We start from the raw sequence: 20,784 nt of genomic DNA on the forward strand, positions 1-20,784 counted from the left end.
GAAAAATTTAGAAAAGAGGATTGATGAAATACTTTCTAGTATGCAGACTCTGATATATATTTCAATTTGATTTTTGATTACTTTTCTACATATTTGTTACAACATTTCCATAGGTTTCTTGTATAAACTCTTGTTTTTTGATGTATGTTTAGGGCAAACCTCTTCCATCACTTGTTCCGTCACTCTCCAGCGTGTGTTCTGAGATGTTTGGTGAGATGACCATGACTAAAGGCTTTGCCTGCAGCCATGAAATTAAAAGACGCTTACACCTTGGAAGGAAAGTTATGACCAACCTAGATAGCATATTCAAAAGCAGAGACATTACTTTGCCAACAAAGGTCTGTCTAGTCAAGGCTATGGTTTTTCCTGTGGTCATGTATGGATGTGAGTGTTGGACTGTGAAGAAGGCTGAGCGCCGAAGAATTGATGCTTTTGAACTGTGCTGTTGGAGAAGACTCTTGAGAGTCCCTTGGACTGCAAGGAGATCAAACCAGTCCATTCTGAAGGAGATCAGCCCTGGGATTTCTTTGGAAGGAATGATACTAAAGCTGAAACTCCAGTACTTTGGCCACTTCATGCAAAGAGTTGACTCATTGGAAAAGACTCTGATGCTGGGAGGGATTGGGGGCAAGAGGAGAAGGGGACGCCAGAGGATGAGATGGCTGGATGGCATCACTGACTCGATTGACTTGAGTCTGAGTGAACTCCGGGATAAAGGCCTTTAGCCTTGCCATATTCCATACATTTAATACATCTCTCCCCCATATGAATTGGGTGATGTTGAGTAAGATTTGAACTTGTAATAAAGGTTTGCCACTTTCTTTACATTTGTATGGTTTCCCCCCAGTATGGATTCGAATATGTGCAGTTAGTGTTGAACTTCGAATAAAGGTTTGACCACTTTCTGTACAATGATAAGGTCTCTTGCCAGTATGAATTCGCTGATATTGAGTAAGATGTGATCAACGGATAAAGGCTTTGTCACATTCTTTACATTTATAAGGTTTCTCTCCAGTATGCATTTGCTGATGTTGAGTAAGAGTTGAGTTGTGATTAAAGGCTTTGCCACATGCTGTACATTTATAAGGTTTCTCTCCAGTATGAATTCGCTGATGTTGAGTAAGATGTGAGCAACAGGTAAGTGCTTTGCTACATTCTGTACACTTGAAAGGTTTCCTTCCTGTATGAATTTTCCTATGTCTACTTAGATTGGATGAGTTATTAAAGACTTTCCCACATATCTTACACTTGTTTTCTTTCTGTGACTTCTGAATAGTCTGATGTTGAACCAGTTCTGAAGACTGATTAGAAATGTTATCATATTCACTACAATTATAAGTCTTCTCTCCAGTATGAGTACTCATATAGAGAAAGACCTGCTATCTGATAAAAGATATTTCTACATTTATTACTTTTTGAATCCCTGTGTGCAGATTCAGGTCCCTGATGTTTCGTAAGTTTTGAGTCTCTTTCAACCTTATACCCAGTTTTATTGCCTGAATACCCTCTCACTCCATCATAAATACTCTTGCAATTATTGGGGCTGGAGCTCTTACTTAAGGGTTGACTCATTTCATTTTATTACATGTTGAAAGTTCTTCCACATTAACCATATAATGGGATGTATTGAACAATGATGGTTCGGTTATATCTCTTCCATTATTATCAACTTTACACATTTTGGCATGGGCAGAAAATATCTGTTGGTGGGAGAATAATGACCCCCTGCTCATAGATCCCTCAAATTGATTATATTGTGAGTTTTCCCCCTCATTTTTAAATTTCCGGTGTTCAGATATGCTTGAATGTTTGTTTAATCTAAGCCTATATTGAATATTGTTTGAATGAGTATTTGTAGTAGACATTAGATTACCTTCTGGGCTTTCCACGTTTCCTTTCAGAGAACAGGTATGTTTCAAAAAAGGATGGAAATCTTTTCTTAAAAACTTACAGTTCTCATTAGATGTTGAAGACTGAAGTTGGTGTTCTCCCCAATTTGACTTGCATTGCTCATTTCTTTTTGCAGTAATGTTTGTCTTATGTATAACTCTCTCAGTCTCTTCGTGTCCATATAAACATCCTCTCTGTCTTTCTTATGCCCTCGTATGTTCCCAGTTGTTCATTAAATGTAAATTTCTGTGGTGAAATACTTTATATTTTCCTAGGTTTGCTTTTGGGAATACATCTTCTAACCCTGGATTCTTGGCATCAAATCCTGGGTGTCATGAGGAGACAAAGCTGAAAGATACCAAATACCAAGTTATTTTACCTACTATTCTCAGTGAATATCGTTAAAAATTTAGAGAAAAGTGATGAATCCTTTGCTTGTTTAAAAATAAAATAGAGACAGAAAGATCAAGATGCCAGAGGATCAGGCAGAGATAGTTCATCTCTCTCCACAAACACAACAAGAATACATCAGAAATGGAAGAATTTTCACAGAGCCCCCAGTGAACACAAGCTGTGGACAATGAAAAGGTCAAGAAAGATTCTTGCTTTGACAGGTAGGACAGGAGAAAGAAGAAGGAAAAGGAACAGGAAAGGAAGTGGAGTGGGACCTGCAAACCCTGGGGGAATCTGAAGACAGGAGAGGTCTCCACATCCAGGGAAGCTCCTCACTAGTGGGGGGAGCCCAGTTGAGACAGAAGGGGAGCCTCATTCTCTGTGGGAAGAGAACACACCAACAGTCTGTGGCAGCAAGACAGAGCGAGACCTGTACACAGTGTACTGACTCCTGCCCTGCCCACCCAGCCTGAGAGGGTGTCCACTGCTGCAGACAAGGGCTGGGTGCTGAAATGTGGCGTCTGGAGAGCAGACCCAGGCAGAGGACTGCTGTGGTCCGTGAGGAGACATCCTGCAGGAAAGGCAGGGAGGGGGGAGCTCTATAAATGGGGATGTTGTGGCAGAAGGCTGAACCACAATACAGTATAGCTGCATTGCTGAGTGATGATGAAAGAAGAACCCCACCATAGTCCCTCTCCCCCTGTGCTGGCCCCTGCCTCGGCAGCATCCAGGAAGGGCTCTCACTCAGGTGGGCTCTATTGAGCCCCAGCCACGGCCTCCCCCCATGGACCTCCTCCACCATCAGCAGACTCCTGTGCTCTGGGTAGCCTCTGGAGCAGACACCTGTGAGTAGGGCACACGCACAGACGGAGCTGAAAGCACAGCTAGCCCCAGGGTTAAGGAAGAAAAGCTGAAATCTCTCCTCACAGCTGCACAAACAATGCTTTTATACCCACAACCGGCTTGTAACCTCAGCCCCTGAAGAGCATCTGAATGGAGAAGCAGGACCCCACCCATCCACCACATCACAGCAGGTGTAGCTTTCGCAGCTGTAGACTTTGTGGGCTCGTGCATGAGGGGATGGGGCCAGGCTGGAGTCTGAGCTGCCCCCACAGCACCACATTGGATCCAGCTCCATGATGAATGCGATCCTGGGTCCTGATTTCAATGGGTCTATGCTGGTGACCTGGTGAAAACAGCATCTGAGAGACATCGAGGCCATGTGCCGGGATACCCATGGTTAAGGTGGGGCCAGGAGCAGTGACGACCAGGGTCACATGAGAGCTCGCACAAGGCATGAAACATGACACACAGAACACTCCCCGAGGTGAACATCCCCAGAGGAGCAACACTTAGTGGCTTCTCTCCCAGTGCGTATGATCCAATCCCACCTGCCTCCACCATAGATCAGAAACAAAGTGAAGAAACAGATCTGGGGGCTCTATTCCACAAACCAGGGAGCAGACTCCACCCCTGACAGGGTAGTGACAAACAGAGCAATGGGAAACTCCCCTCAATGTCCAGGGCACAATAACAGCAATCACACCCCCTATCAAGGGGATAAGGACACAAGTGTGGACCAACCTCACACTCCAGGGGACAGACACCAGAAGGAAAAACTAGGAATCTGCAGCTTGAATAACACAGAACACAAACATAGAAAATTGCACAAAATGATTATACAAAGAAATATGCTGTAGACGAAGGAACAAGATAAAAGCCTACAGGAACCAATATATGAAGAGACGATATTAGTCAGTATAATGATTAACTTTACCCTTCAATTCAGTTTAGTCGCTCTGCTGCTGCTGCTGCTAAGTCGCTTCAGTCGTGTCCAACTCTGTGCGACCCCATAGATGGCAGCCCACCAGGCTCCCCTGTCTCTGTTCAGTCATGTCCAACTCTTTGTGACCCCGTGGACTGCAGCATGCCAGGCTTCCCTGTCCATCGCCAACTCCCGGACCTTGCTCAAACTCATGTTCATTGATTCGGTGATGCCATCCAACCATCTCATCCTCTGTCGTCCCCTTCTCCTCCTGCCTTCAGTCTCTCCCAGCATTAGCGATTTTTCCAGTGAGTCACTTCTTTGCATCTGGTGGCCAAAGTATTGGAGCTTCAGCTTCAGCATCAGTCCTTCCAATGAATATTCAGGACTGATGTCCTTTTGCATTGACTGGTTGCATCTCCTTGCAGTCGAAGGGACTCTTGAGAGTCTTCTCCAACAACACAATTTACAAGCATCAATTCTTTAGTGCTCAGCTTTCTTTATGGTTTAACTCTTACATTCATAAATGACTACTGAAAAATACGTACCTTAAATATATGGACCTTTGTCAGTAATGTCTATGCTTTTTAATACACTGTCTAGGTTGGTCAAAGTTTTTCTTCCAAGGAGCTAGTATCTTTTCATTTCATGACTGCAGTCACCACTTGCAGTGATTCTGGAGCCCAGGAAAAGGAACTCTCTCACTGATTCCATTGTTTTGACATCTATTTGCCAGGAAAAGATGGGATCAGAGGCCACGATCTTACTTTTTTGAATGGTGAGTTTTAAGCCAGCTTTTTCAGAGGCCAGGATCTTACTTTTTTGAATGGTGAGTTTTAAGCCAGCTTTTTCACTCTCGTCTTTCACCTTCATTAACAGGCTCTTCAGTTCCTCTTCACTTTCTGCCATAATGGCGGTGTCATCTACATATCTAAGCTTATTGATATTTCTCTTGGCAATCTTGATTCCAGCTTATGCTGGCAACAAACATTTTGACAAACAGTAGGTGCCTAATGTTTCTTTAATCCACTTCTTCCCACCTCTGTTCTTATTTGAGCATATTCTATTGGATATTTGAATGTAAAAATCATAAGTGATATTGACATACAACAAATCAGAAAGATAGGACATATAGGATAAAGGCAGGGGAAGCTGATAACAAACAAGATAACCTTAATAATGCAGCAGTACTTAAGACATGAGACTCTGAAAATATGGTGAGAACCTAGGGAAGTCTACCAATGCTGTGTGGAGTCCTAACTGCAAGGAAATCTAAAAGAGAGTTGAAATATATATACATATGACTGATTCTCTTTGATGTACAGCAGGACAACATTGTAAAACAGTTATATTCCAGTAAGAACTTTTAAAAAAAGATGGCTTCATATAATCTAAAAATCTTAAGAGTGAGAAACAACAAATAAAAATATGGTGGAGAATTTTCTAGGATCTCATGAGAATTTATTTTAAAACTCTTTGAGTTAACTGAATATATTAAAGTACTTTAGCATTGAAGAATTAGGGCAAATGCACTTAAGATATTTAACATGAGTTCATATAAAGAAAAGTGAAACTTGGAAGTAACTCTGAGATTTGCATTCTCCCATTTTAGGGAAAAGAAAGTGAAAGTGTTAGTCCCTCAGTCACATCCAACTGTTTGTGACCTCATGGACTGCAGACTTCGAGGCTCCTCTCTCCACGGAATTTTCCAAGGAAGAATATTGGAGTGGGTTGCCATTCCCTTCTCCAGGGGATATTCCCAGTGCAGGGATTAAAGCCAGGTCTCCTGCAATGCAGGCAAATTCTTTATCTCTGAGCCACCAGGGAAGCCCATTTTAGGGAGGTTTTGCTTTATACAGCAAAGAAGTGACTTGAGTCTAAAATTTGTCAAGTTATATCTGTAGCTTCCAGTGTTTTAGGAATTATAGATCAGAAAAACAAAAATCTGTCCCCAGTACTCCTAGAACCTTCGCAGTTTGTCTATAACCACACACTTCTGTCTAGAGGTAGAAACAAACTTTATAAGGAGCATCATATTTACTCATAAATGTGCACAGTTTTATTAGGGCCCTCAAGAAATGAAACAGCAACCAATTCATGCAAGTTGTCATAATCCAAGAAGGGCATTTTAGTTCTCATTGTGAAAGAGAAAGGTGATCAACACGGAAAAATTCATGATGGTTTAACAGACAGAATAGGGCAGCTGACAGCTGTCTATGACAGCAACAGAAATAAATCCAGACTTCTCCAAAATGATTTCCAATGAAGGAGATCTTCCAAAACCACATTGCAAAGAATGACTTCCTCACTGACACTTGGACCTCTCACCTGAGTCATCGGCTCCATCCATTCACACATACCTGGGTATACGGCCACTGTCTTCATTGTCCTTATATTCCTGGGCTCCTTCATTTGCTCCAGAAAAGTGACAAGGTCCAGCTTAGAAACCACAAGTCCTGTTCATCAGAGAAAGGAATATATGTTTTGCTAGAGATTCTTTACTTTCCAATCTAGTATGTATCTAGGTGATGAGAGAATGTATGATAGAATGTTAAGACAGCCTAGAAAGTGATTTTCTCAAATACTTTATTGAAAGCACCTATACAATGGTAGGGAGAAGAAAATAGCAACACAATCCAGTATTCTTGCCAGGAGATTCCCACAGACAGGGGAGCCAGGTAGGCTAAAGTCCATGGGGTCGTGGAGAGTTGGACACAATGAGCTACTTCACTTTCACTTTTCATGCACTGGAGAAGGAAATGGCAACCCACTCCAGTGTTCTTGCCTGGAGAATCCCAGGGATGGGGGAGCCTGGTGGGCTGCTATCTGTGGGGTCGCACAAAGTCAGTCATGACTGAAGTGACTTAGCAGCAGCAGCAGCATACAACACTTACTACATAAAAGTCAAATTCTGAAATTCTGGTCATGTGCTACAAGGCAAAAGTAAGTAGTGGAAATTTGATTTGAAGAGGAAGGTAGCATCATTTTATACCACAGAACGTACAGAATTAGCACTAACTTAGAGGAAGCAGGAAGATTACATCAAGAACGAAATAAATTAGAATCATAATAAATCATCATGAAGTCTGGCATGCTGTAGTCCATGGGGTCCCAAAGAGTTGGATACGACTGAGAGACGGAACTGAACTGACTGGTAGGTATAATTAACTCTCTTTGCAGTACAGTAGTACAAAATTGTAAAACAGCTATATTCCAATTAGAACTTTTTAAACTGATTTCTTTATATAATCTAAAAATTGTTATTACTTGAATCAACTATTAATAATATGGTGGAAAATGTGTAAGCATTTATGCCAGTTTATTTTAAAATTCTATGAGATAATTGAATATATTAAATATTTTGCATTTTAGAATTGGGGCAAATACATTTAAAATATTTAATATGAGATCATGTAAGGAAAAGAGAAACTTTGAAGTCAGCCAGAGATGTGCATTCTTTCATTTTCGGGAGGTTTTGCTTTCTGTGGTGAAAAAAGTATTTGAGTTTGAAATTTATTTAGAAGGTCCTATCTCTAGCTCCCACTGGATAAGAAGTTATAAATCAGAAAACAAAAACCTGTCTCCAGTATTCCTAGAAATTTAGCAGTTTGTCTTCCACTTCACTCACACATTTTTGGCTAGAGGTACAAAGAAACTTTAAAAGGACTGTCATACAGTTACTCAAAATGGGCACAGTTTTCCTAGGACCCCCAGAAATGGAAGAGCAACCAATGAATGCAGTTTCTCACAAGACAAGAGGAGACTTCTAGTTCACACTGTGATGAAGGAAAGTAATCACTGGAGATGAATTTATGAATGATTTAAGAGACAGACTAGGGCAGGTGATACATTTCTATGACCGCAGTGGACACAAACCCAGGTTTTCCAAAATCATTTCCACTGAAGATGATCTTCCAAAACCACCTGACGAAGGATGACTTCCTCTAGCTCCTTGGACCTCTTATCTGAGTCATCCTCTCCATCCATTCATACATACCTGGGAATATGGCTGTTGTCTCCATTCTCCTTATACTCCTGGGATTGTTCAATTGCTCCAGAAAGGTGACCAGGTACAGCTTAGAGACCACAAGACCTATTCATCAGAGAAAGGAATATTTGTGTTGTCAGAGATTCATCAGTGTCCAATCCAATATGTATTCAGTTGAGATGAGAATGCAAGGGAGAAGGTTAATACAGCCTAGAAAATTATTTCCCCCAAAACCTTTATTCAAATCACCTGTTTAACACTAACACATAACATCAGATCCTGAGATAGTGATCAAGTACTACGAAGGCAAGGTAAGTGTGTAACTGTGAAATTAAGAAAATGTGTGCCTATTTAATACTACAGCACTTATACAATTACCACTAACCTAGAATGCAATGATAGGTTACAGTGAAGGGTGTCAGATTCATGATCTCCAAACAAGAGGATTTAACTTCGGGACCAGGGACCAGGCACCAGGCTTGATCACTCAAGAGCTTTTGTGTAGCAGAGTTTTATTAAAGTGAAAAAGGGACAGAGAAGCTTCTGACATAGACCTGAGAAGGGGGCGGACAGTGCCCCCTTGCTAGTCTAAGCAAGGAAGCTATAAACTTTTTTAATCAGTAATTACAATAAATCAAAAGAATGTCTCAAGGTTGTAAAAGTTTTAACAGACCCACTCTGACAATTTACGTTTGAGGATAACAGGATTAGAACTTAACAATAGAAAGATCCTACCAGACCCAGACCCCTTTATTGACTATGCCAAAGCCTATGACCGTGTGGATCACAACAAACTGTGGAAAATTCTTCAGGAGATGGGAACACCAGACCACCTGACCTGCCTCCTGAGAAATCTGAATGCAGGTCAAGAAGCAAGTTAGAACTGGACATGGGGCAACACACTGGTTCCAAATTGGGAAAGGACTACTCAAGGCTGTATATTTTCACCCTGCTTATTTAACTTATATGCACAGTACATCATGAAAAATGCTGGGCTGGATGAAGCACAAGCTGGAGTCAAGATTGCCAGGAGAAATATCCATAACCTCAGATATGCAGATGACACCTCCCTTATGGCAGAAAGCGAAGAAGAACTTAAGAGTCTCTTGATGAAACTGAAAGAGGAAACCACTATAATATTGTAAAGTAATTAGCCTCCAATTAAAATAAATAAAATTTAAAAAATTACTATGCATAAAAGAGATAGGTAACAAGGATATATTCTATAGCACAGGGAATTATACCCATTATCTTGTGATAACTTTTAATGGAGTATAATCTGTAAAAATACTGAATCACTATGGTATATACCTGAAATTAATGTAACATTGTACATCAACTATACTTAAATTAAGAAAAGAATTCAGGACAAAATAAATATAAGACATGCTCTTTTATTTCTTGGAAGAAGAGCTCAACTCAATGTAAATAAAGGTTCTTCTTTCTAGGAAAAAAAAGAAAAAAAGAAACTGAAAGATGAGAGTGAAAAAGTTGGCTTAAAATCAACATTCAGAAAACTAAGATCATGGCATCTGGTCACGTCACTTCTTGGCAAATAGATGGGGAAACAATCTAAGTGTTGATAGACTTTATTTATTAATTTTTTTTTTGGGGGGGGAAGCTCCAAAATCACTGCAGATGGTGACTGCAGCAATGAAATTAAAAGATGCTTGCTCCTTGGAAGAAAAGTTATGACCAACCTAGACAGCATATTAAAAAGCAGAGACATTACTTTGCCAACAAAGGTCCGTCTAGTCAAATATATGGTTTTTCCAGTAGTCATGTAAGGAAGTGAGAGTTGGACCACAAGGAAAGCTGAACACAGAAGAATTGATGGTTTTGAACTGTGGTGTTGGAGAAGACTTTTGGAAGTCCCTTGGACTGTAAGGAGATCCAACCAGTCCATGCTAAAGGAAATCAGTTCTGAATATTGTTTGGAAGGATTGATGCTGAAGCTGAAACTCCAATACTTTGGCCAGCTGATGCGAAGAGGTGACTCATTTGAAAAGATCCTGATGCTGCGAAAGACTGAAGGTGGGAGGAGAAGGGAACGATAGAGGATGAGATGGTTGGATGGCATCACCGACTCAATGGACATGAGTTTGAGTAAACTCCAGGAGTTGGAGATGGACAGGCAGGTCTGGTGTGCTGCGGTCCACGGGGTCACAGATAGTCAGACAGGACTGAGCAACTGAACTGAACTGAACCAGACCCACTCCCATAGTATAAATTCTAAGATATAAGGATTAGTCAGTAAGTTTTAAGGAAGGAGAAAGTGTCCTCAACCAGGATACATTGTTGTTATACAATCCCTGCTGCTACTGCTGCTAAGTCGCTTCAGTCGTGTCCAACTCTGTGTGTCCTCATAGATGGCAGCCCACCAGGCTCTCCTGTCCCTGGGATTCTCCAAGCAAGAACACTGGAGTGGGTTGTCAGATTCTTCTCCAATGTATGAAAGAGAACAGTGAAAATGAAGTCGCTTAGTCGTATCTGACTCCTAGCGACCCCGTGGACTGCAGCCTACCAAGGCTCCTCCACCCATGGGATTTTCCAGGCAAGAGTACTGGAGTGGGTTGCCATTGCCTTCTCCATGCAACCCCTAGTACAGAGTTTAAACCTAGTTTTTTTGTTGTTTAATCATTATATCTGGGCTTAAAGAAGAAGTCATGTGTCTAAGACACATGAAGACATTAAAAAGTCATTTTATGTGTCTAAGACCAAGGGATGTAGAGGGAAAAAAGGTGTTTGTCCTTTCCTCCTCCTTGAGAATTCCAGACCCCTATCTCCTCTTCAAGAGTCCCAAATCCCCCTTCTCCTCCTCGGGGATCCCTGACTTCTTATCAACCTGCCTATGAATTGATTCTCACAGAAGGAGGCAGAGTACATCAAGGAAGAAAAAGGTTGCAAGCATAATGAATTATCCTGAAACCTTTCTTTCTAAACTGATACATACCCATTTCCCTTAGAAAGGAGAGATTTCAAACTATTGTGGGAAGCAGAAAATCTCAGAAACATTCTAGAAATGATGGAACCAAAACCCAGTAGGTAGATAAGGGATTCTGGAAGGAAGTTGTCCTCACCCAAGAAAGCCAGGTTCCCATAGTTCTCTAACAACAAGTCCCTGTACAATGCCCATTGAAATTTTTCTGAAAAACTCTGGATCACTGAGTTGAGTCACTGGGCTTCTCAGCTGTCTCAGTGGTAAAGAATCTGCCTGCCAATGCTGGAGATGAGGCTTCAGTTTCGGGATGGCGAGAATCCCAAGGAAGAGGAAATGGCAACCCACTGCAGAATTCTTGCCCGGAAAACTCCATGGACAGATCTCTTCTGTTGGTTCTAGATATAACGGCATTTTCAAACTCTGATTTAAATATTTAAGTTGCATCCAGGTGCTAAGTCATCACTATATTTCCCATCATCCGTAACCAAACCACATCCCAGTGGGAATAAGGATAGGAGTGACTCCCGATGCTGATCTCTCATAAGAGGAATATTTTCAACAGTTGAAGTCACTGATTCATGTTGAGAATTCATCATACTCCATAGAAAGTGAGAATGTAGACAACAGAGAAAAGGCTCTGGGACACAAGGAAGTAGTCTAAAGGGCTGGTCTTCATTATTATAAGAAGAAAGAGGAAAATATAAGATGATGAGAAATGCTGGAAAGAAAAATTAGGACCAGAGAGCTAAAGGCTTGCATATTCTCATTCGGGCATTTCAGGAGGAAAAGCAGACACAGCCCGAGACCCCGGATAGGATATTTACCTGAGAAGCTGCCATTTCCTCCTCTTCTTCCTCCTGCTCTGTCTTCTCTGGGGATGTTTTGCTGCAAACGCACTTCTGAGTTTTGAGAAAATACCTTGGAAGGCATCAACACAGCTCTTTAATCTGCAACCACCACTCCTACAGACAGAAAGACCTTGAAAAGCTGAGAAGACCGATACCTCCTGTCCTGTCTCAGGAGAGACTCAGGAAAAATCAATTCCTACATGGAGACCAGGCTATGAACCAATTTCTTGATTGTTCTCTCCCTGTAGAGAGCTCCTAACACTCTGCTCACACAGACGATGTGAGCTGACTGACTTCCCTGGTCTAAATCCAGCTAGACCAACCCTGCTGCCTCTCCTTGGACTGACGCCAGGGCTCAGCTCTCACAGATGGACCAGGAACCACGTCCTTAACCGAGGCCTCTGCTTAGAATCTCCTGGAACACTTTCTACAAACCACACTGATGCTCCCCCAGGACCAACACAAAACTCTGTTGGGAGGGCATCAGTGAGGTCATTTCCTGACACTTGTCACATGATCCTGATAGAAAACCAGATGGAAACCACGTGGCTAAAGATTCTTTCTGAACCGTTTCAAAGAATACAAATCCCTGGTGGTCAGGTCCCCACTCCAAGAACTTATGAATCTCCAGGTCTACAGTAGGGCCATGAAAGGAGTCATCAGCAAATCCTGTTTTTTTCCTGATGTTTCTTCCCCCAAACTACTGTTCAGGAGTCCTGATCTCAAAGCCTCACACTGACCACACCTGTAAGACCTCTCTGTAGGGGAGGATTTAGGACAGGAATTTCTGAGAGAGGTGAAAGCTAGAATCAGGCAGAAAAAACACCAGTACTTGTGGTTCAGCCTTTAGAAGTTACCCTGGGTGAAGTGCTCTGGGCTCCCTAGGTGGAGTGTGGATTGCCGAATTCAAACCAAGACAAGAATTCTGGTGAATGCTGTGAGGGTGTTCAAAGGTTGCTGCTGAACCACGAAAGACACTGAGATTCTCGGCCTGTGGAGGAGAAGAATTCAATCTGGGGCCAGAGATGAGGCTTGATCACTCAGAGCTTTTGTGTAATAAAGTTTTATTAAAGCATAAAAGAGATAGAGAAAGCTTCTGACATAGACATCAGAAGGGGGCAGAAAGAGCGCCCCCGTTGTTAGTGTTGAAGTTATATACTTTTAATTATTACAGTGAATCAAAAGAATGTCTGGAGTTTGTAAAGACCTCACTAGACCCACTCCCATAATTTACATTTTAAGATAAGGATGAGCCAGAAGGTTTTTTTTCTCCAGAGACTGTCCTCAAGCAGGATAATTTGTTATATAATCCTAAGGAATGTAGTGGGGAAAAACAGTTTGTGCTTTCTTCCTCTTTGAGAATCAGACCACTGTCTCCTTGGGGACCCCTTATCAACCTGCCTGGAAATTGACTCTCTCAGTGTGATTGAACGGGGCCTGTGCAGTAGACCCTGGGGTTCAGCAAGACTTCTGGTCTCAAGGAAGGGAGTCATCTAATGGAGGTGCTCACAGGACTGGCTGGTGTGAGTTCAGGGACCTGCTGGCTGCCTGCTCCCAGACAGATGCTGAGGCAGCAACAGCATGGAGCAGTTCAGGGAAACTGTCAACAATACTCTGTATCATCTTTCTTATTAGAACCATCCCAGTGTCCAAGTAGTTACAAAAAATGGGAGAGGAGATACAACATAGAAATGATGGAATATATCTGAAGTTATGAGAAATTTAAAGCTCATCTCTATGGCATATCAAGGATATTTCTATTGAAACCTTACAACCAACTTCTGTCTTTAAATAGTTCATTGTGATCTCTTCACTACAACCTTAAATAAGGTGGGCGAGGTTGATGTTGATGGTAGGTTAACATTTCATTCATTACAATCAACTGAAACACTAAAAGCCATTCACTTTTATTAATAACCATGTATTAATTTCACACATAGTTGAAATAAAACCTTTTACAATCCATGGTATGATCCATGATTAAATACAGATCAAAAGTACAGAGAACTGTATTCATTTTTTGATTAATGATGTGAGATTTGTGACTTTTACAGCTTACCAAACAAAGCCTAGGAAGCACTTAGCAAGCATGATATCCACCAATTCCATGCCTTTTCCAGGAAGGGTTTCTAATACCTTTCTAGGTTATCACTGTCTTTATTTCAACATTGTCAAGTAATAATCATGACTTGTGTTGATATTATAAAGATACATTAATATTGCAGTGAACTGTCATTGTGTTCTTCTTGCAAATCAAGGATATTTCTATTGAAACCTTACAACCAATTTCTCTCTTACTTTAATACATGGAAAGATTAAATGATCACTTACATCATGGCAACCTCCAGATATTTCACATCAATGACAAACACTTCCACTTAGATTGTCATTGTACATTTTACACTATGGTATCCTTCATCTTCTAATGGAGAATAGATAGAAACGGTTGCAAAACATTATAAAAAGGCTAATCTTTAATAAACCATCAAAAACCAATGTTTGTAAACACACTAGAAAGAAAGCTTAGTATGGATTATTTGAGTGCTGAATTACATTCACTTCAATGAATCTCAAATCATGTCATTATTAACAAGCATACATACATTGCTAAGAATTGTCACTTTGTAACTATCAACCTTCATCTCACAATTCATGCTAATATATCCATTTTCTATGTGTTTTAACTATGGAGTACTCCCTACAGTCATTCTGCTTCAGAGAAACTTCTGAAAACAAGATTGATGAAATGTCTTCTAGTATGCAACCTCTGATATTTGTTTGGATTTAACTTTTGATTAAATGCTTTTCTGCATATATGTGACATCATCTCCAAAGGTTTTTGTATAAACTCTTGTGTTTTCTGATGCATGTTTAGGGCAAACCTCTTCCATCACTTGTTCCATTACTAGGGTTTCTCTCCACTGTGTTATCAGATGTTTAGTGAGATGACCACTATAACTAAAGGCTTTGCCACATTCAGTACGTTTATAAGGCCTCTCTCCAGTATGCACTCACTGATGTTGAGTAAGACTAGAACCCTTAATAAAGGCCTTGCCACATTCTGTACATTTATAACGCCTATCCCTGGTATGAATTCGGTGATGGTGAGTAAGGGTCAAACTCGAAATAAAGGCTTTGCCACATTCTTTACATTTGTACGGTTTCTCCCCAGTATGGACTTGCTGATATACAATTAACTTTGAACGACAAATAAAGCTTAGGCCACACTCTGTACAATGAGAAGGTCTCTGCCCAGAATGAATTCGCTGAGGTCGAGTAAGAACTGAGCAAAAGCTAAAGGCTTTGTTACATTCTTTACATTTATAAGGCTTCTACCCAGTATGAATTCACTGATGATAGGTTAGAAATGAGTAACCAATAAAGGCTTTGCCACATTCTGTACATTTATAAGGTTTCTCTCCAGTATGAATTTGGTGATGTTGAGTAAGATGTGAGTGATGGTTAAATGCTTTGCTACATTCTGTACATTTGAAAGGTTTCCTTCCTGTATGAATTTTCCTATGTCTACTTAGATTGGATGACATACTAAAGACTTTCCCACATATCTTACACTTGTTTTCTTTCTGTGAATTCTGAATAGTGTGCTGTTGAATAAGTTCTGAAAACTGACTAGAAACCTTACCATATTCACTATAAGTCCTATCTCCAGTACATGTACTCTTACCTAGAGAAAAACCTGACATTTGATGAAAGATATTTCTACATTTATTACTTTTAGAATCCTTGTTTGAAGATTCAGGTCCCTGATGTTTCTTAAGGTTTGAGTCTCCTTCAACCATATACCCAGTTTCACTGCCTGAATACCTTCTCACTCCACCATAAATACTCTTGTAATTATTGGAGCTGGAGCTCTTACTTAAGGTCTGACTCATTTTATTGCACATGGAAACTTGTTGTGTATTGAGCATATCACAATATGTTTTGAACAATGATGGTTGGATTACGCCTCTTCCATTATTATCAACAATACACATCTTGGAATGGACATAAAATATCTGTTGGGGGAAGAATAATGATCCCCTGCTCATGGATCCCTCAAATTGATTATATTGTGAGTTTTCCCCCTCATTATTAAAATTTAGGTGTTCAGACTTGCTTGAATGTATGTTTGGTCGAAGCGTATGTTCAGTATTTTCTAAATGAGTATTTACAGTAGGGACTAGATTATCTTTCAGATTTTCAATGTTTCCTTTCAGAGAACATGTATGTTTCAAAAAAGATGGAAATCTTTTCTTAAACTCTTACACTTCTCGGCAGATGTTGAAGGCTGAAATTGGTGTTTTTCCCAGTTTGACTCATGTTGCACATGTCTTTTTGCAGTAATATTAGCATTATGTGTAACTGTCTCCATTTCTTTATGTCCATATAAACATCTTCTCTGTCTTTCATATACCCCTGTATATTCCCTGTCTTTCATTAAATTTAAGTTTCTGAGGTGAAATGTTTGATATATTCCTAGGTTTGCTTTTGGGAATACATCTTCTAACACTGGATTCTTCAGCATCAAATCTTGGGTGTCTTGTAGAGACATAGCAGAAAGATACCAAATAATAAGTAACTTTCCCTGCTATTCTCAGTGAATATCTTTAAAGATTTAGAGAAAATTGATGACCACAGCTAGTTTAAAAATAAAATAGAGACGGAAGGATCTAGATGCAGGGGATTAGGCAGATGTGGAGATCCTCTCTCTCTCCACAAATGAATGAGAAATGGAACAATTCTCTCGGAGCCCAGCTGAACACTAGTAGAGGCCCTTGGAAATCTGAAAGGACATGAAAGATTCCTGCTGAGCTAGGTAGGGCAAGAGAAAGAAAAAGGAAAAGGAAGAGCAGAGGAAGTGGGTTGGGGCCTGCAACCCTGCAGGGAGATGAAACTGAGGAGAGGTCTCCATATCTGGGGGAGCCCCTCACTAGGTGAGCTCAGTTTGGACAGAAGGAGAGCCTCATTCTCTGTGGGAAGAGAAAAGCACAACCAGCCTGTGGCAGCAGGACAGATTGAGACCTTTACACAGGCTGCTGAGCGCTGCCCTGCCCATAGAGCCTTAGAGGCATGTCCACCAATGAATACAAGGGCTGGGTGCTGAAACGTGGGGTTTGGAAAGCAGACTGAGGCAGAGGACTGCGGTTGGCTATAAGGAAACATCCTGAAGGAATGGGAGTGAGGGAGGAGCTCTGCAAACGGCAATTCTTGAGGAGGAAGCCTGAACGACTATAGAGCAGAGTGCCATTGGTGAGTGATGCCCAAAGAAGCCCATTTCATCTCTTGTCCCTTGTACCAGCCCCTGCTCAGCAGGGACTACGAAGAACTCCACCCACATAGGTCTTTTGAGCCCCCAGCCACGGCCTCCCCCCATGCACCTCCTCCACAATCAGCAGACTCCTGTGCTCTGGTGCAGCGTCAGGAGAAGATACCTGTGAGTTGACTGCACGCACAGATGGAGCTGAAAGGACAGCTGAACCCCAGGGATAAAGAAAAGCTGAAACCTCTCCTTGTAGCAACACAAGCCATGGTCTTACACCCACAACCAGCTTTGTAACCTCAGCCCCTATAGAGCATCTGAATCAACAAACAGGGCTCTCCCAGTCATGGCATGTATAGCTTTAGCAGCTACAGACTCTGTGGGCTCCTACAAATGGCAACTGGGCCAGACAGAGCATGAGCTGAATCGTAGCACCACAGTGGGTCCAGCTCCACGCTCAAGGCAATCCCAGGACTTCACTTCACTGAATCTATGCTGGTGACCTTGTGAAAACAACATCTGAGAGACACCAGGGCCATATGCCATCATGCCCATGGTTAAGGTGGGGAAAAGGCTGTATATTGTCACCCTGCTTATTTAACTTATATGCACAGTACATCATGAGACATAACGGGTTGGATGAAGCACAAATTGGAATCAAGATTTCAGGGAGAAGTATCCATAATCTCAGATATACAGATGACACCACCCTTATAGCAGAAAGCCCACCACCCTTATAGTAGAAAGTGAAGAGAAACTGAGGAGTCTCTTGATGAAACTGAAAGAAGAGGGAGAAAAAGCTGGCTTCAAACTCAACCTTCAAAAAATGAAGATCATGGCACTGGTCAGATCATTTCATGACAAACAGTGGTAGAAACAGTGGAAACAGTGAGAGGCTTTAATTTTTTGGGTCCAAAATCACTGCAGATGGTTATTACAGCCATGAAAGTAAAAGATGCTTCCTCCTTGGAAGAAAAGGTATGACCAAACTAGGCAGCATATTAAAAAGCAGAAACATTATTTGGCTGATAAAGGTCCATCTATTCAAAGCTAAGGTTTTTCCAGTAGTCATGTATGGATGTGAGAGTTGGACCATGAAGAAAGCTGAGTGGCGAAGAACGGATGATTTTGAACTGTGGTGTTGGAGAAGACTCTTGAGAGTCCCTTGGACTGCAAGGAGATCACACCACTCCTTCCTAAAGGAAATCAGTCCTGAATATTCACTGGAAGGACTGATGCTAAAGCGGAGGCTCCGATTCTTTGTCCACCTGATGCGAAGAACTGATGTAATGAGAAAGACCCTGATGCTGGGAAAGATTGAAGATGGGAGGAGAAGGGAATGACAGAGGATGAGATGGTTGGATGGCATCACTGACTTGATGGACATGAGTTTGAACAGGCTCTGGGAGTTGGTGATGGACAGGGAAGCCTGGCTTGCTGCAGACCACGGATTGCAGACTCAGAATCAACTGAGTGACAGAACTGAACTGACTGATATTTATAATTAATTCTCTTTGCTGTATAGGAGTACAAAATTGGAAAACAGCTATATTCCAATTAAAACTTTTCAAAAAGATTTATTTATATAATCTAAAAATTGTTATAGTTTGAATCAACGTTTAATAATATAGTGGAAAATGTGCTAAGACTTTATGTCAATTTATTTTAAAATTCTCTGAGGTAACAATAAAATAAAGTATTTTAGCATGTTAGAATTGGGGCAAATACACTAAAGATATTTAATATGAGATCTTATAAGGAAAAGAGAAAGCTTGAACTCAACCTGAGATGTCCATTCTTTCATTTTCACCAGGTTTTACTTTCTGTAGTGAAAAATAACTTGAATTTGAAATTTGTTTAAAAGGTCCTATGGGTTGCTCCCAGTGGATAGGAAACTATAAACCAGAGAACAAAAATCTGTCCCCAGTATTCCTAGAAGTCTGGCAGTTTGTCTACCACTCCACTCACAAATTTCTGTCTAGAGGTAGAGGGAAGCTTTAAAAGGACTGTCATACAGTTACTTAGAAATGGGCAGAGTTTTCCTAGGGTCCCCAAGAAATCCAAGAGCAATGAAAAAATGCAGTTTGTAACAAGGCAAGAGGAGACTTTTAGTTCACACTGTGATGGAGAAAATTAATCACTGGAGATAAATTCATGAATGATTTAAGAAACAGAATAGGGCAGGTGATACATTTCTGTGACAGTAGCAGACACAAATCCAGGTTTTCGAAAACTATTTCCATTGAAGCAAATCTTCCAACACCATGTGACGAAGGATGAATTCCTCGCTGCTCCTTAGACCTCTCTGAATCATCATCTCCATCCATTCATACCTACCTGAGTTCAGTTCAGTTCAGTCACTCAGTCGTGTCCGACTCTTTGCGACCCCATGAATTGCAGCACTCCAGGCCTCCCTGTCCATCACCAACTTCTGGAGTTCACTCAAACTCATGTCCATTGAGTTGGTGATGTCATCCACCCATCTCATCCTCTGTTGTCCTCTTCTCCTCCTGGCCCCAATCCCTCCCAGCATCAGGGTCTTTTCCAATGGGTCAACTTTTCCCATGAGGTGGCCAAAGTACTGGAGTTTCAGTACTTTAGCATCAGTCCTTCCAATGAACACCCATGACTGATCTCCTTTAGGATGGACTGGTTGGACCTCCTTGCAGTCAGTACTTTAGCATCAGACTTTAGCATCAGTCCTTCCAATGAACACCCATGACTGATATCCTTTAGGATGGACTGGTTGGACCTCCTTGCAGTCCGAGGGACTCTCAAGAGTCTTCTCCAACACCACAGTTCAAAAGCATCAATTCTTCAGTGCTCAGCTTTCTTCACAGTCCAACTCTTATTTGAGTTACTAATGTTGAAAATTCTGCTCGATGAATGACAATTTTGAACCACAATGAAATAGAATAGCAAGGTAAGAATTCATACTTAAGTTGGAACTTTAATTGTTTTACATATTTTAACAGGTCTAATAGGATAGTAACCTTTCATGTGGTCTGGGCTTGTGTTGGAAATGAGAGAGAAATAAAGTTTATTAGAATGGGGGATGCTGTTAGAACAGCAGGCCAGCTCAAGGGAGAACGGATGTTGAACAGGGGTCCTTAGTCCACTTTCTAGCCAAGGTATGAGGAGTGGGATAGGGGTCTTGCAGATCATTTGCTGAATGGATGAGGCACATATAATGGGTGGAGGAAGAGTAAGAAAGATACTTTCTCATTATTGGGTAGGAGGGGAGAGAGTTTATACTGCTTAGGAGGACCTGAAATCCATCAGTAGTTACAACATGGGGGAAGGAAAGATGCTAAGAGTCTTGTTTTTCTGTTCTTGCACTCCAAGACCCTCCTTGGTTTTATCTGCGCTATAGTCCCTGGGTCACCACATACCTCCTTCTCTTTATTTTTAGGGCCAATTCTTTGGTCCTTGTTGATGCCCTGGTCATGTCTAACTACACATTTCACTTCTCACACATTTGGTAATGCAGTTTCAAGGAAAAGGGGGTGATGACCACTCTGGCTTCTTCAGGCTGAGCAGGGGCACATGGGGCTCTGGGTTCCCTTTGCCTACTCTGACAGGGAGCATTTATGGAAAGAGATGAGAGTCCATGGAATGATAAGGTGACTTGTTTCAGCATTGTCTAGGTGTTAGTCAGGGGATATTCTTGCACAAGCACTTGGAAACTTGTGGTATTTT

The 20,784-nt window shown here is 41.3% G+C and overlaps 1 protein-coding gene across 1 annotated transcript in view; it reads right to left on the minus strand.

Moving 5' to 3' along the window:
- Positions 1–15,412, minus strand: part of LOC109571828 (zinc finger protein 420-like) — a 43,334-nt gene extending 27,922 nt beyond the window's left edge. Inside the window, 3 exon segments of the mRNA XM_019978345.2 lie at positions 818–1,203; positions 9,132–9,141; positions 14,776–15,412. Coding sequence (XP_019833904.2) covers positions 818–1,203; positions 9,132–9,141; positions 14,776–15,370 — 991 coding nt within the window. The 5' untranslated portion in view covers positions 15,371–15,412.
- Positions 15,413–20,784: the final 5,372 nt, after the last annotated feature.

The sequence above is a fragment of the Bos indicus genome, chromosome 18, assembly GCF_029378745.1.
Source record: "Bos indicus isolate NIAB-ARS_2022 breed Sahiwal x Tharparkar chromosome 18, NIAB-ARS_B.indTharparkar_mat_pri_1.0, whole genome shotgun sequence".
In the NCBI taxonomy this organism is placed as follows: domain Eukaryota; kingdom Metazoa; phylum Chordata; class Mammalia; order Artiodactyla; family Bovidae; genus Bos; species Bos indicus.